Source organism: Dermacentor silvarum, chromosome 3 (genome assembly GCF_013339745.2).
Source record: "Dermacentor silvarum isolate Dsil-2018 chromosome 3, BIME_Dsil_1.4, whole genome shotgun sequence".
Taxonomy (NCBI): Eukaryota; Metazoa; Arthropoda; class Arachnida; order Ixodida; family Ixodidae; genus Dermacentor; species Dermacentor silvarum.
The window spans coordinates 41546124-41560430 of NC_051156.1; the positions used below are offsets into that span (position 1 = coordinate 41546124).

General features: G+C 49.3%; 1 protein-coding gene across 1 annotated transcript in view; it reads left to right on the forward strand.

The window, feature by feature from the left end:
- The window catches only part of LOC125943756 (uncharacterized), a 46919-nt gene that overhangs the window by 23705 nt on the left and 8907 nt on the right, over positions 1-14307 (forward strand). Inside the window, exons 3-4 of the mRNA XM_049663262.1 lie at positions 6759-6832; positions 11217-11300. Coding sequence (XP_049519219.1) covers positions 6759-6832; positions 11217-11300 — 158 coding nt within the window. The remainder of the gene's footprint in view (positions 1-6758; positions 6833-11216; positions 11301-14307) is intronic.

Consider the following 14307-nt stretch of genomic DNA (forward strand, 5'->3'; position numbering starts at 1 on the left):
CCGCAGTAGCTGGTCGTCGCCTTCAAACTGGAGTACTGGATCTTGGCGTCGTCCTGGAGGCAACATTCGACGGTTTTCCCCTCGCTCTGATCCACATGCTTCCGATGCTTCCGATGCCGCCGCTCCACACTCCAGGTTTAGCCGCTCACCAGTCCCCACAAGGCCGTCGATCTCGATCGCCGCGACCATACCGGCCATCGTCCCCTGCACGGCCTGGCACCTACGCTCCGGAAAACTAAGCCGTGCAGCTCCCGGAGGTGACGCTGCATCAGTGACCCGATATACAAATCCTCTGTTGACTGTATCTACGCGCCGAAACCTTCTGGACATTCAAGTGGACGACGTCACCGTTACGGCCCTCATAGACACCGGAGCGCAGATTTCAATAATGAGCGCTGCTCTCCGTACTCAGCTCCGCAAAGTGATTACGCCCGCAATTCAGAGCACAGTACGGGTCGCTGATGGCAGCTCGTCTGCCGTTCTTGGTATGTGCACCGCCCGAGTGTGCATTGCTGGCCATCAGACCATTGGTTTGTTTGCCGTGCTTGCGCAGTGTCCCCACGACGTGATCCTCGGCCTAGACTTTCTCTCGACGCACTCAGCCCTTATCGACTGCTCCACAGGTGTACTTCAACTGGAGCTCCCTTTCGACGCCCACGTACTATCGGACACTCCCAGCCGCTTATGTTCTGTCGAGTTCCTCCACCTGCCACCGCAAGCCTCCACGTACGTCCCATTAAGTCCCTCTCCTCCTGTGTGCGATGGTGAATACGTTGTTTCCCCGATTCTCGACGTGGTCCTGATGCACTCTGTCGTTCTCCCGCACACTGTGGTTACCGTACGCGACAACAAAACCTGCCTGCCGCTTTTGAACTTTGGTCTTTCAACCCACGTGCTACCTGCTGGCATCGCGCTTGCCACCATGTCGTCGTTGCAAGAATGCGCGATTTCTGTGTTAGCCGTCGACGGCCCTCGAACTGTTTCCGGCTCTCTCACAGCCACCTCGTCGCTATGCGCCAATTTCGAGAAAATGATATCAGCCGACCTTTCGCATACGCAAGCAGAAGATCTTCGCCGGGTCTTGCTGTCGTATTCCGATATCTTTGATCTCGAAAATCGCCCTTTAGGCCAGACAACAGTTGTTCAGCACTCCATCCACACCGGTGATGCTCAACCGGTTCACCGGCGCCCTTATCGCGTTTCCGCTGCGGAACGCGCCATAATCCAACAGGAAGTCGATAAAATGCTGGCCAAGAACATCATCGAACCGTCCTCGAGTCCTTGGGCCGCTCCTGTTGTGCTGGTCAAGAAAAAGGACAACACCTGGCGATTTTGTGTTGACTATCGACACCTAAACAAGATCACGAAAAAGGACGTCTATCCCTTGCCCCGTATCGACGACGCACTCGACTGTCTTCACGGCGCCCAATATTTCTCATCTATTGACCTTCGCTCAGGTTATTGGCAGATTTCTGTTGACCCACTGGACCGCGAAAAAACCGCATTCGTAACTCCCGATGGCCTCTATCACTTTAAAGTGATGCCTTTCGGCCTTTGCAATGCGCCGGCCACATTCGAGCGCATGATGGAATTCGCTTCTTCGTGGCTTGAAATGGTCCACCTGCTTGTGCTACCTTGACGATGTCATTGTTTTTTCGCCAACATTTGACAGCCATCTTCAGCGCCTCTCCACCATTCTCGAGGTATTCCGCAATGCCGGTCTCCAACTCAACGCCTCAAAATGCCGTTTCGGACGCCGTGAAATAACCGTACTTGGCCATCTCGTCAACGCGACAGGTGTCCAGCCCGATCCTGAAAAAGTTCGCGCCGTGAAGCATTTTCCTGTACCTTGTTCGGTCAAAGACGTACGCAGTTTTATAGGATTGTGCTCCTATTTCCGACGTTTTATTCGTAATTTCGCCGACATTGCGCGTCCCCTTACTGCGCTCCTCAAAAAAGACGTTGCTTTTACATGGGGCTCACCCCAAGCTGCTGCCTTTTCGGCGCTTATAGATGCCCTGACGACTTCCCCTATTTTAGCGCATTTTGATCCGACTGCACCGACGGAACTTCGCACAGATGCCAGCGGCCATGGAATCGGTGCCGTCCTCGCTCAGCGTCAGAGCGGCCACGACTGTGTTATTGCGTACGCTAGCCGCCTCCTGTCCGCACCGGAGAAGAATTACTCCATCACGGAACGAGAGTGTCTTGCTCTTGTCTGGGCTGTCGCCAAATTTCGTCCCTACCTGTTTGGCCGCACCTTTACCGTCGTAACTGATCATCACGCCCTCTGTTGGCTTTCTTCGCTCAAAGACCCTACAGGACGCCTTGGTCGTTGGGCTCTGCGCCTCCAAGAATACTCGTTTTCAGTGGTGCACAAGTCCGGTCAGCTTCATCAAGATGCCGACTGTCTCTCACGGCATCCCGTGGATTCCCCTGACGTCTCCGAGCAAGACACCGACGCCTGCGTCTTTTCTATCTCGGACCTCGTTAATATACGGGACGAACAACGCCGCGACTCGGCTTTACGGTCTATCATCGACAGTCTCAACTCCGCCACACCCGACCCTTCCCTCCACTTGTTCTTCCTTCAGGACGGCACCTTATACCGCCATAATATGCATCCTGAGGGCCCTGAACGCCTCCTTGTCGTGCCTGCCCATCTGCAGTCAGATGTCCTTCGCCAGCTTCACGATGAGCCCACTGCTGGTCACCTTGGTGTCACCCGCACTTATGATCGCGTCAGGCGCCGTTTCTTCTGGCCTGGTCTCTATCGCTCCGTCCAACGATATGTCGCTAGCTGCGACAAATGCCAGCGCCGCAAGAGGCCAGCTATGTTACCTGCCGGTCTGCTTCACCCGATAGACATTCCCGCCGAACCATTCTTTCGTGTTGGGCTCGACCTTCTTGGTCCCTTTCCAACCTCGACATCAGGCAACAAGTGGGTCGCCGTAGCGACCGACTACGCGACGCGATACGCCATTACCCGTGCCCTCCCAACCAGTTGCGCTACGGATATCGCCGACTTTCTCCTTCATGACATCATCCTGCATCATGGTGCTCCTCGACAGCTTCTGACCGATCAAGGCCGATACTTTCTGTCTCGCGTCATCGATGACATCCTTCGTTCCTGCTCTACCCACCACACGCTCACAACTGCTTATCACCCCCAAACGAATGGACTCACAGAGCGCCTGAACCGAACTCTGACCGATATGCTTTCCATGTACGTCTCCGCCGATCACCGCGATTGGGACGCTACTTTGCCGTCCGTTACTTTCGCCTACAACTCGTCCCGTCATAACACTACTGGCTACTCCCCGTTTTATCTCCTGTATGGACGCGAACCTTCCCTGCCTCTCGATACTTTACTTTCTGTCAGCTCAACCACCACGTACGTTCGCGACGCCCTAGCGCGCGCCGACACAGCTCGCCAGATCGCACGTGAACGGCTCACAGTGTCTCAAGCTTCCCAGAAAGCCCTGTATGATAGTCGCCACAGAGACGTTTCTTACTCCCCAGGCGCTCTCGTGCTACTGTGGTCTCCGTCCCGCCGCATCGGCCTCTCCGAAAAGCTGTTGTCCCGCTACGATGGTCCTTACAGGGTGCTACGTCAAATCACCGACGTTACGTATGAGATCGAGCCAGTCACCGCACCAGCGCCGTCTACGCCCCCAACCTCTGCTATCGTGCACGTTGCGAGACTTAAGCCATACGTAACTGGACCCTCTGGTCTGTCGTAGCAAGCACCGGGTCGGCGCTCTCGCCCCGGGGGGGTAGTGCCACGAGACAGTGAAGGGGCTGCTACTGTCGGTCGGACGAAGACGACGGCGACGAAGTGGCCAGAGGCGCGCGACAGCCTTGCATCCGTCGCTGCTGCTTGTCCCAAACCTTGTATATAGCCATACTCACTCCCTAAATAAACGTTATCCCCGTAACAATATGTTTGTACTAACTCATAGCATTAATATTTCAATAGCCCAGAAATACCTTTTTCAATAGCATTTCTAGATATTGAAGGAGCTTATGAAACGTATACAGGGAATTGTTATGGAATATTCTTAAGCACGAAGGCGTAGATGACGATTTCGTGGAGCTGCTGAGGGAGATATATAGAGACAACAAAGTACAAGTTGTATGGGAAGGTCGAAAAGGAGATGAAATGGTGGGAATTCACAAAGAATTGAAGCAAGGATGTCCTTTATCTCCATTGTTGTTCGCGCTTTACGTTAAGGGTATAGAAAGAAGAATGGAAAACAGCGAATTAAGGTTTGACTTCTCCTACATGCATAATGGACAAATGGCTGCAACAAAAGGTCCCTGGACTGATGTACGCATACGACGTTGTGCTACTGGCGGACAGTAAAAAAACGATTTACAGATACTTGCGAATATCTGTGGGAATGCAGCGATAAACCTAGGCCTTAAGCTTAGCACAGAGAAATCAGGAATAAATGATCTTTAATGAAAAGACGAGTAATTACGTGGTGTGAATTCAACGGCAAGTCATACCCATAGTCAAGCAATATAGGTAACTCGGGGTACACATAAACGAAGGAAAGAATTACTCAACCAACCACCAAGATAATCTGAAAATAAAGGGGAAGCGTAATGCAGCAATAATGAAACACAGAGCACTGTGGGGCCACAATAAGTATGAGGCGGTGCGTGGAACCCGGAAAGGAGTAATGGTGCCAGCGCTAACGTTCGCAAATGCTATTCCATGCTTAAAATCGAATATCTTGTCGGGGGTTGGAAGTTAACCAAAGATCAGTAGGCCGGTTGGCTTTGGGAGCCCACGGTAAACCACAAATGAGGCAATGCAGGGTGACATGGGTTGGGCCTCTTTTGAAGTCAGAGAAGCACAGAGCAAAATTAGTTGTGAAGAAAGGCTCAGGAACATGGTTGAAACTAAATGGGCAGCTAAAGTGCACAAGTATCTGTACCTGAAAAGCGCGGACACAGAATGGAGGAAGAGGTCAAGGAAGTTGGCCAAGTACAGGAAATCGAAACTGTCAATAGACTACCAGGAGTCATCAGAAAGAAAGTGAGAGAAATAGAGACCGTGAATTGGATGCAAAGGATGGAAACAAAAAGGACAATGGCAATTTACAAGAATGAGAGGAAAGAAATTAGAAGGGAAAATCTGTGCGATAACACAAAGGGCAGTGCTTTGCTATTTGAGGCTCGAGTCGGTTGCCTAAGGACCAAAACATACCAGAGCAAATATTCGGAACTAGATGAGGCATGTGTATGCTGCAGTACAGATCCAGAGACCACTCAGCACATCCTAATGGAATGCGACGGGATCCACCCAGCGAGAACCGTAGGTAACGCACATATTCCAGAAGCGCTTGGGTTTAAAGTGGAAGGAAACATCAACAGATCAGCCGTAGAGATAAGCAAGAGACGATTAGAGTACTGGTGAAAAAAATTCCGGGAACAGATCAATACGACCTGATCTCTTGAAATCATAGGTAGTGGTACAAGGTAGATTTTGAAGAAAAAAAAAGCAAGAGAATAATAAGAAGTATATAAAAATGCTAGATAAAGAACACGTATAGTATACCTGATTAAATCAAGCAGACTAGGTGACTATTTGTCACCTCTCCGTTTCAAACGGGATGCCATTAAATCATCATCATCATCATCGTCACGCGACCAATGAGAGGCCGCGCTGGGCCGCGAGAAGGACAGGCGATAAGAGAAGGTGTTTTTGCGCGCCGCGATCCGACTGACAACCACGCTGCGCAGAAACGCCCTCTTTTATCGCCTCTATTTCTCTCGCCATCTCATTGGCCGCCTCCTCCCCCCGTGCGCGCCCTCTTATTGGTCGCCTCCTCTCCCAGCACGCCTCTTCTCTGCTGGTCACGTATCCTGCCCTCCCCCGGCGCGGCTCTCTTCTCCTGATCACGCGACCTGCTTGACACCGGACAGAAGGCGAAGGGTCAACTAAGAACAGTTTCACTGTAAAAAAAAAAAAAAAAAAAAAAAAAAAACGTTGAAATTTCTTGGCCTGTCGCATCCTCGGAAAAGTGATACGATGGCGCAACTAATGGAATTGTAGCACCCGCATCTCACGATGCCAGGGGGCGCACACAGAGGAACAATAGCCGCGTTTACATGAATGCGATAGTAGCGGATCGAATTTCCAAGCGCATTTGGGAAAGGCGAAGCGACGCCGTTTACATGCAGCGCATTAAGGGAGCGCCACGTGCGGGAGTCGACTTGCACCCGTAAATCTACGCTCGCATGGCACGTTAATGCGATGCGCCTTTCTAGCGCATTACCGCTGTTTACATGAATGCGATGCACTAGAAATGCGATGCACTGCGCCACTGTCGCATTCATGTAAAGCGGCTAATGAAAAATATAAAGAAGTGGTGGGGCGTAGGCTCCAGTCACAGGCTCTGCAGCTTACGTGTCGGTCCTCGTCTTGGGCCTCGTCAATTTTTCACGGCCGTTTCATTCCACACTGTGCAGCCTTACAGCAGCCGCTCAACGACTTCTTGAAAGTGCCACGGAGCCCGCCTTCGACAATAACATCGTTGTCTCAGGCACAGTCTGCTTTTGTGACTGCCAAGCAAGCCGTTGCAGATGCAAGTCTGCTTGTATATCCCCGTTTTGACGCACCAACTAGGGTTATGGTAGATGCCTCCGATGTGGCCATCGGGAATCAATGACACGGGCTTCGTATTTTCTGCGACAAAAGGTTTCTAATGCCTCCCACAGCCGCGACGTTTTTTTTTCTTTTTCAGAAACACAACGTTCAAGCTGATGTCATCGCCTGGGTACACAGCAAAAAACATTCTCAACGTGCAGCCCGTTGACCGTAAGCAATCTTTCATTCTTTCGTTCTGCGAATATTTGTGGGAAAACTAAGTGGGCGGTAACTGTTTCTTTCTTTTTTGAAATAGATATATGAGGAGACATTAGAAGATATTATGGGAATTTCGGCGGCTCCTCCGTAAACGTCAATTTGATTACTGCGACAGTAACTGGGACAACCCCGCCTTGCTGAGCAACATTAGCACTCTTCTGGCCTTCGAAATGCATGCACAAATGACCCACTCCCCAAAGTCTATGTGAGGAGCAAAAATATGGACCAACTACCAACACGCGTGAACGTTGCGCCTTACATCAGTGGGAAGTACTTCCGGTTGCAAATTACAAATATCTGATCACTTCGACTACAAGTAGCTTGTAAAGGGTGCCGGGAGGTGGAAAGGGGCGAATATTGATTCGTTTTCACTAATACTGTGGGTGAAGCTTAATTTAGGGACCTAATAGCGTGAACAGGCTAGGTTCGTTAGTATACCTATACATTCCTTATATACAGGTGGGGCTCCTTGGATTCCAACTGCAAAGGTTGGAATCCCTAAGGCTTCGACTACAGTAGCCAATAATTAAATAAATTACGATATAAAGGGCTCTTTAGCACGCACGAATACTCACATGCACAAGAGCCATAAAAGCGACGAAACAAGAACAACGAAAGTGGGTCTTTGCACGAAAGTGTCCCTAGTATTTTGTGCACATGTCCGTGCTTGTAAAAAAAGCAATACTTCACTTCTTTGAAAGCTCTCCTTTTAATGCACCGGCTCTAATATGGTTCCTAGTGACAATGCACGATTGCCCTCCGCCTCAAGTTTGAAGCTCTGCTAATGCATTTGCTGGGCCCATATGGGGTAGTAGAGAGACACATGCGCAGTGTATAAGCATAGTAGTGTTACTCCCTAGTGCATGGTATGAGGCATCGCAGACACACGGAAAATCATAATAATAATAATAATAACAATAATAATAATAACCTTTATTTTTTTTCATCAGCGTGATGGGGTAGCTAAGGGGGAAAAAGCTGAAACAGACAGCTTGACGAGTTCCCCCCCCCCCCCCAAAGAAAAAAAAATCGCGTCTATTGCCACGTGGTATAAGCCAGCGGCGTATAGAAGACGAGGCCGTAGAGCCACAAGAACACGCGCCATCGTCATACCTAAGCAACTAGTCAAATCCCAACGTTGAGCTTATGTCACTCGTCTGCATGAACATTTGCGTAAGAAATGGGTCAGACCCCGTCCAGCCACCGGAACACGAACCCTATGCTCGTGGATACCCCGTGAATCGGGCAAACCGACGACAACGACGCCTGCTGCCAGAACCGGAATTCGCGTTTTCCATTAACTTGCCCCGTCGTGAAGTTTACCAGAGGCCAAGGGAAAGCGAAGATTATCTAGCGCATACGTATATATGTATAGGTATACCTGTTTGACGGTATCAGTCTCGATAACCCTCCACGAGGCAATCCTCAACCATTTTTTGCCCATGTATCGAGGCGACGGCAAAGCGGCGCTCGCCAAACACTCGTCGGGGAAAAGTGAAGTAGCGGTATTCGCAAACGAGGTCACTTAAACTCGACTTGCAGAAGCCCTCGCATTGGAGTGTGGACTTGATGACGAAGATTTAATGAAGACAGCAGGGTCTACACGTAATGAAGACAACTCATCCCCGCTTGTGTGCAGTGACACAGAATCGCAGACGGCTCATATGAACTTGCTGACGGGGTCTCGCTTAATGTATCTGTGCTGATAGACGGTCTTCAGATCAATGCTTTTGTGGATGGGGGTGCGGATTATCCTAGTACACGTTGGAAACTGACGGTGGTATTTAGAACGCTGTTACGCCGTGGATTGGAACGTGAACTCGCACAGCTCTCGCTTACAGCGTTATGCAGATATTGCACCGCCAGAATCCAAATTCGTGCGTCTACATCCGTAGTCACCTGTGTCATCCTGTGCGACTGTCCTTGTGAACTTATTCTCGGTATGAACTTTCTTCCGGAGTACGGCACTGGCATGGCCTACGGAGATACTACAGCCGACATCATCAAGTGCTTCATTTTTGAGGAAGTGCCGACCCATCACACTTCTTTTGGCCACATCGACGTAAACTTGAAGATTTCAGAGGAACGGAAGGCTGCACTTCCGTCGTGCCTGCATCGTGACCTTCTCACAGAACGTGTCACAGAGCGAGACGTTGGCAGCAACCGTAAGGCAGCGCTGCGTATTTTGGACGATAGCTTGACCCTACCTTCGAGAGCGAGTGTCCTGCTTGAGGGCCCTTCCGAAGCAGCTCAAGATGGCGACGCGGCCACTGAAAGCAGCGTCTCGCTTTTATGGCTGCAAGGGGTAGGCGCGGCCCTTAGTCTTGTACACGTTCGTGACGGGTGGTTACGGATACTTGTTACGAATTTCCACTATGAACAGCGGCACCTTACGAATTTCCACTATGAACAGCGGCACCTTACGAATTTCCACTATGAACACCGGCACCTTACGAATTTCCACTATGAACACCGGCCTATGGAGATACTGCAACCGACATCACCATGTGCTTTATTTTTGAGCAAGTGCCGACCGATCAGACTTCTTCTGGCCACATCCACGTAAACTTGAAGATTTCAGGCTACACTTCACGGCCTTTTAATGAAATTTCAATCCTGACTCACCTCTTCCTCCAATATCTGCCAAACGCCTCTCACCAAAAATCACTTACCAGCAATGAGGCCCGCCCTATTTGAAAACAGCCTTACCGTGTTTCCGCTAAAGAACACGAGGCTACCCCGGCACAATAGAAGATATGCTCAAGGGTAACGTCATCCGACCAGACAGCAGTTCGTGGTTCTCGCCAGTCATTCCCAGTTAAAAAGAATGACGAAACACTACGCTTCTCTGTGGATTACAGGAAGCTATTATCGTCGATTCATTGCCAACTTTCCATCATAGCCGAACCCGTCACTCGGCTCACCAGAGAGACGTGCCCTTCTTCTTGTGGGGATTTCCGAATGGAACGCATTATTCGCCACAACTGTTGACTGTCCAACAGTTTCATCCTTTCTTTATACACTTTGTGAATAAATCATAGCGTTCATCCCACGTCTCTACCCTTCAAATCATGATTGTTAAAAGGTTTCTCTTGTGTTGTTTGTTATGCAGCTTCTTGTTCAGTGTCTGCTATCTTGTTTGATCATATTTCATACTCGTGTTTTGTTTCAAACGCCCACTCCTGCCTAAGGCCTGGTAACAAGGCTGGCAGTACTTGTAAAATAAATAAATAAAAAACCTTCTGGGGAACGAGAAAATTCTGGCCTCACCTATATTATGGACCCCCTATGAAGGCGATGACAATACGCCACTCACTGGGCTGGCTGGCTGGCCAGTCTAAGATATGTGTCTAGCCCTCTAGCTCCTTGGAGTGCGCGCTTGCAAGAATTTAGAATCATGATTGGCTACAGTCTCTGTGCAAGCATGAAGACGCCAACGCGCTTTCGAGGGCACCCCTAGAACCTCAGGGGTTTTGTAGGTGTTTCTGATTCTCACTTGATGTCATGGGAGCGATCGGACGAAGAGCTCGTCAACTATTCGTAAACTAGAGGGCCGAAAATCTAAGCTTCCTCGGCACATTACTCGTGACCTATCCTGCTTTTGTCTCAGGAGAGGTGTCTTTTACAAGAAAATCGCGTGTGGCATGGACAATGCCATGTCAACGGTGTAAGGTTTTTAGAGGCCTCACTCACATGACCTACGAGGTCTTTCCGGACGATGTTTTGTCTGCGCGTTGACAATCTCAACGAAGCCATGAATGCCGTACGGCTGCAGTCATAGTTGACGCAGTAGCCTGCGAGCATTCGCACTACTTGCGGTTACTTGCGGTGGGTTAGTTTAGCTATCTTTCTTTCCTCGTAAAGTTTTGCATATCTGGATATGTGCGTGCACATGCTTATGCGCTGACTGTTGTTGTCTCGTTTTCTCTCGCCCTCTTCCTCTTCCTCGGGACACCTATCATCCCTCGTTTCCAGCGTTTAAGCAGGTGTATGTGTGTACTCTTGGCAAGAATATTGTCGTTGCCTCTCAAAAATAAACGAAGGGGAGGGGGGGCGGGGCTTCTGCCACTTGGTGTTGGTGTTGAAGCGGCGTACAGAAGACAAGATAGTAGCAAACCTGGTGCACGCACCATCGCCAGAACAGGGCAACCAGTAAAGCCTCCCGGCTTACTATTTCTCCTTCGTCTACGTCACAATATATAATTAGACGTGCGCAATTCCTTCGTGTGTAGGCCTCGAATATCCCGGAGATTTTGAAGGATTCTGTGGTACTGTTATTATTCAGTAACATGCACAAAGCTTAGCCTAACTACTTTGATCTTTCACTCCGTTTCAGACCCTGGATTCAGCGTAAATCTGACAATATCCTATCGAGACTGCCACTCATGCAAAGTGATCCGACACAGCTATATTAATGAAGGTGAGTATGCTTCTGTATTCTGAGCATACGTAAGTGCAAGCTCAGCCTGCTCAAGTGCCATGCTCTAGCAAAGCAGAAAGAAATACATGATTTTGAGTGATTCATTCTTCCTAGCAATTATGTAACTATGAGAGATTCCATAGTGGGGGACTCCCAATTACTTTCATCACCACAGTTCATAACATGCAGCTTAATCGAAGACATGAGCGTTTTTACATTTCATTCCCATCGAAATGTGGCCGCCGCAGCCCGCAATCAAACGAGTGACCTAGTGCTCGGCAAGGGGACGCCATAACCACTCAGCCACAATGGCGGGTAAAGTATGTCATTTGGAAGCTGGGTTAATGCGTATGTATACGAAATGTTGGATTTTACGACGTCCTCTTTAAGCGAACTGCTGTCGCCGAGTGCTCTCGCCCTATGCTCATCCTTTACCTAATGCGGTAGGGTTCCCGCTTCCTTCCTCACAGGCAGTGGTACTAAAAAAAAAGAGGGAGCATTCACTTATACTGTAAGGGTTAACGGTGGATATAGTGATCCTGGAATACCAGGATGACACATTTCTCACACTGCCGGCCGGTATTGAGGAAGAGAAATTCGCCTGGAGATCCGGTTGCACAGAGTTTCTAAGCGAATTTGAGATTGTCCGTAAACATGTTACAGTTTGTCCAATACCGCGTTACGCGAAATGTGGTCGGCAGCAACAACGCTGTTAGCGACATGTGACACCGACTTTAACCTCAAGGCACAGCAAGATAATACAGCAGTAGCCTATTACATTTTAGGTTAGTACTGGTATCAACCGCTGACACCAGCATAATCGTTAGCATACGAATGTTTTACGAAACGGCCCTTTATAATTTCCCTTCACATAAAACACTCACGCAACACAAAAAACAAATAATTGAAAAACATTGTTGTTGCACCAAACGTCACAATTTGCTGCTACTAACTTTGCTAGTGCCGTCCACGGCTCCTCTAAGTCGGTAATCCGTAAGCGGTAAGACGTTTACGGGGAATCTAAAAACCTCTATTTTCGCGTCCTTTTCTGCCTCTTTTTGGTACTCTCATAAACGGCCACCTGCTGTGAGCGTAGCAGCGCTGTCGATAATCTAAGGCCAGTGCCGGGTGCCTTCTAGGCATTTGACCTGCCAGGCTCGGCGTTGTTGGGCTGCGTTTTGGATATATAAATCTGTGGGGAAGGCAGTTGTCGATTTTGCAGGCGTAATGTCATGTGTGACAAGGTGGCTCGCTGTGAAATAAATAATGAATGAACACCGAGAAGAAGCCAAAAACGGTGCACGAGAAGGGTCATTTGTTCTGTCCACTATTATGCTCCTGTGGGATGCCCGTTACTGTGGCTTGCTGGTCGATGAGCATTCATGATGGCAAAAACGTTACTTACGTTGCATTTAGACCATTTGGACTTTAGGTGTCGGCGGGCCTTGACAGATTCTGCGTCGGCTTCTTTGTAGTTCTGGAAAAGAGCCGACTATATAGGGATAAGGTTCTGGACGCAAGCGTTGCGCCCACACGGCTGCTGCTTAGCTGGCATTTATGCACACCGCAATTTTTGTTTGGTGTTGTTCCATATTTGTCTGCTGGCAAAGAATGATGTCGACACCTTCAAGATAATTGTATGTCATGCATCCGCAATTAAGTCGAAACAAGTTGTTCTGATTCCATGGCACGCGTTGATGTAGCCGCCACTCCTCGGACAGATGACAGACGGCGACAACACAGTAAAACCTTTGATTTAGTGTACGTCAACCATGGCAATAACGCGGTGCTGCTACAATGAGGCAACGTCGGCGGGACAGACAGCGAAAAATTGATTGAGAGAAGATAACACAGAATGCTAGGCATACAAGGTTGCTTGCATATAAGAGCTAAATCGAAACTTGTAATAGAAACCGCAATTGCGGCGATTTAAACACATGGTTCCGACACACTCCCCGCCTGGTATCGCAAGATACCACTAAGAAGGATAATGAACAGTGCATGAGTCCTCGTGAGCTACAAGAAAACCAGTCGCGGTCACTGGCCGGAAAATGTCTTCCCCACACCACTACCTCGCCGTCTTCACCTCAACCTTTCACACTTTCCCATCCGCGCTGGGAAACGTTTCACTGCACGTGCCATAGGCCACTCGTTGCGTTCACATTCTTGTCCTTGAGGAGCACTAAGTCACCACACTTGCTATTCCATTTTGGGAACTGCCACTTGCGGCGACTCTGCCACGTGGTCAAGAAGTCGCGCCGCCAATGGCCCCAGAAAGAGTCGGCGAGCCATTGGACTTGACGCCACTGACGCCTATGCAAATCCTTAAATTCAAAGACCAGGTGCCAGTGAGATTCGGTGAAACAAGGTCTTGCACAGACTTTCTGCTGCGAAAGTGGCTCGCCGCACGTACGAGAACTGCCATCGCATGTGTCAAACTGGTCCAATTCGAGAAGCACACGAACCTACCGATCTCAAGTACTCTCATGCTCACAGTTGTCGCAAGGCTAGTTGTTTGCGGCCGCACGTCAGTGTCAAAGGGAGGACCAATTAGTTCAAACCTGCCTTTCAGGACTTCTGACTACTCGTCGTGGTGCCGTAGAAATTCTGGACCAGTCAGCCAGCATTGGCTGGTGCTGCGTTGTACTCGGTTGCTGATCGACGTACACATAGAACCTCATTGTTTCAGTGTGTATTACCCGAGGACGACCTTGCTCTTTACAGAGTCCAACGTAGTATTCTTTCTCTTTCTATGAGCTCTGCTAACTCCACGGCCACCTTCGACAGCAGTGATCAGAGAGTAGTATCTTTCTTTAGGACAATGAACTTCGTTGTTACTGAGTGAAAGGAGGGCGTTTCGTAATAGCTCCGCTGTTGTCTTCAACAAAAAAGCCATCCAGGCGTCGACAAGAACTTCATTCTGGCAAAGGAGAAATCGCAAAGGTAAAACGCAAAGCATTTCTTGTTTTGGGAAAATATTGGCCTAACAAGATCGCAAAAGATTTCA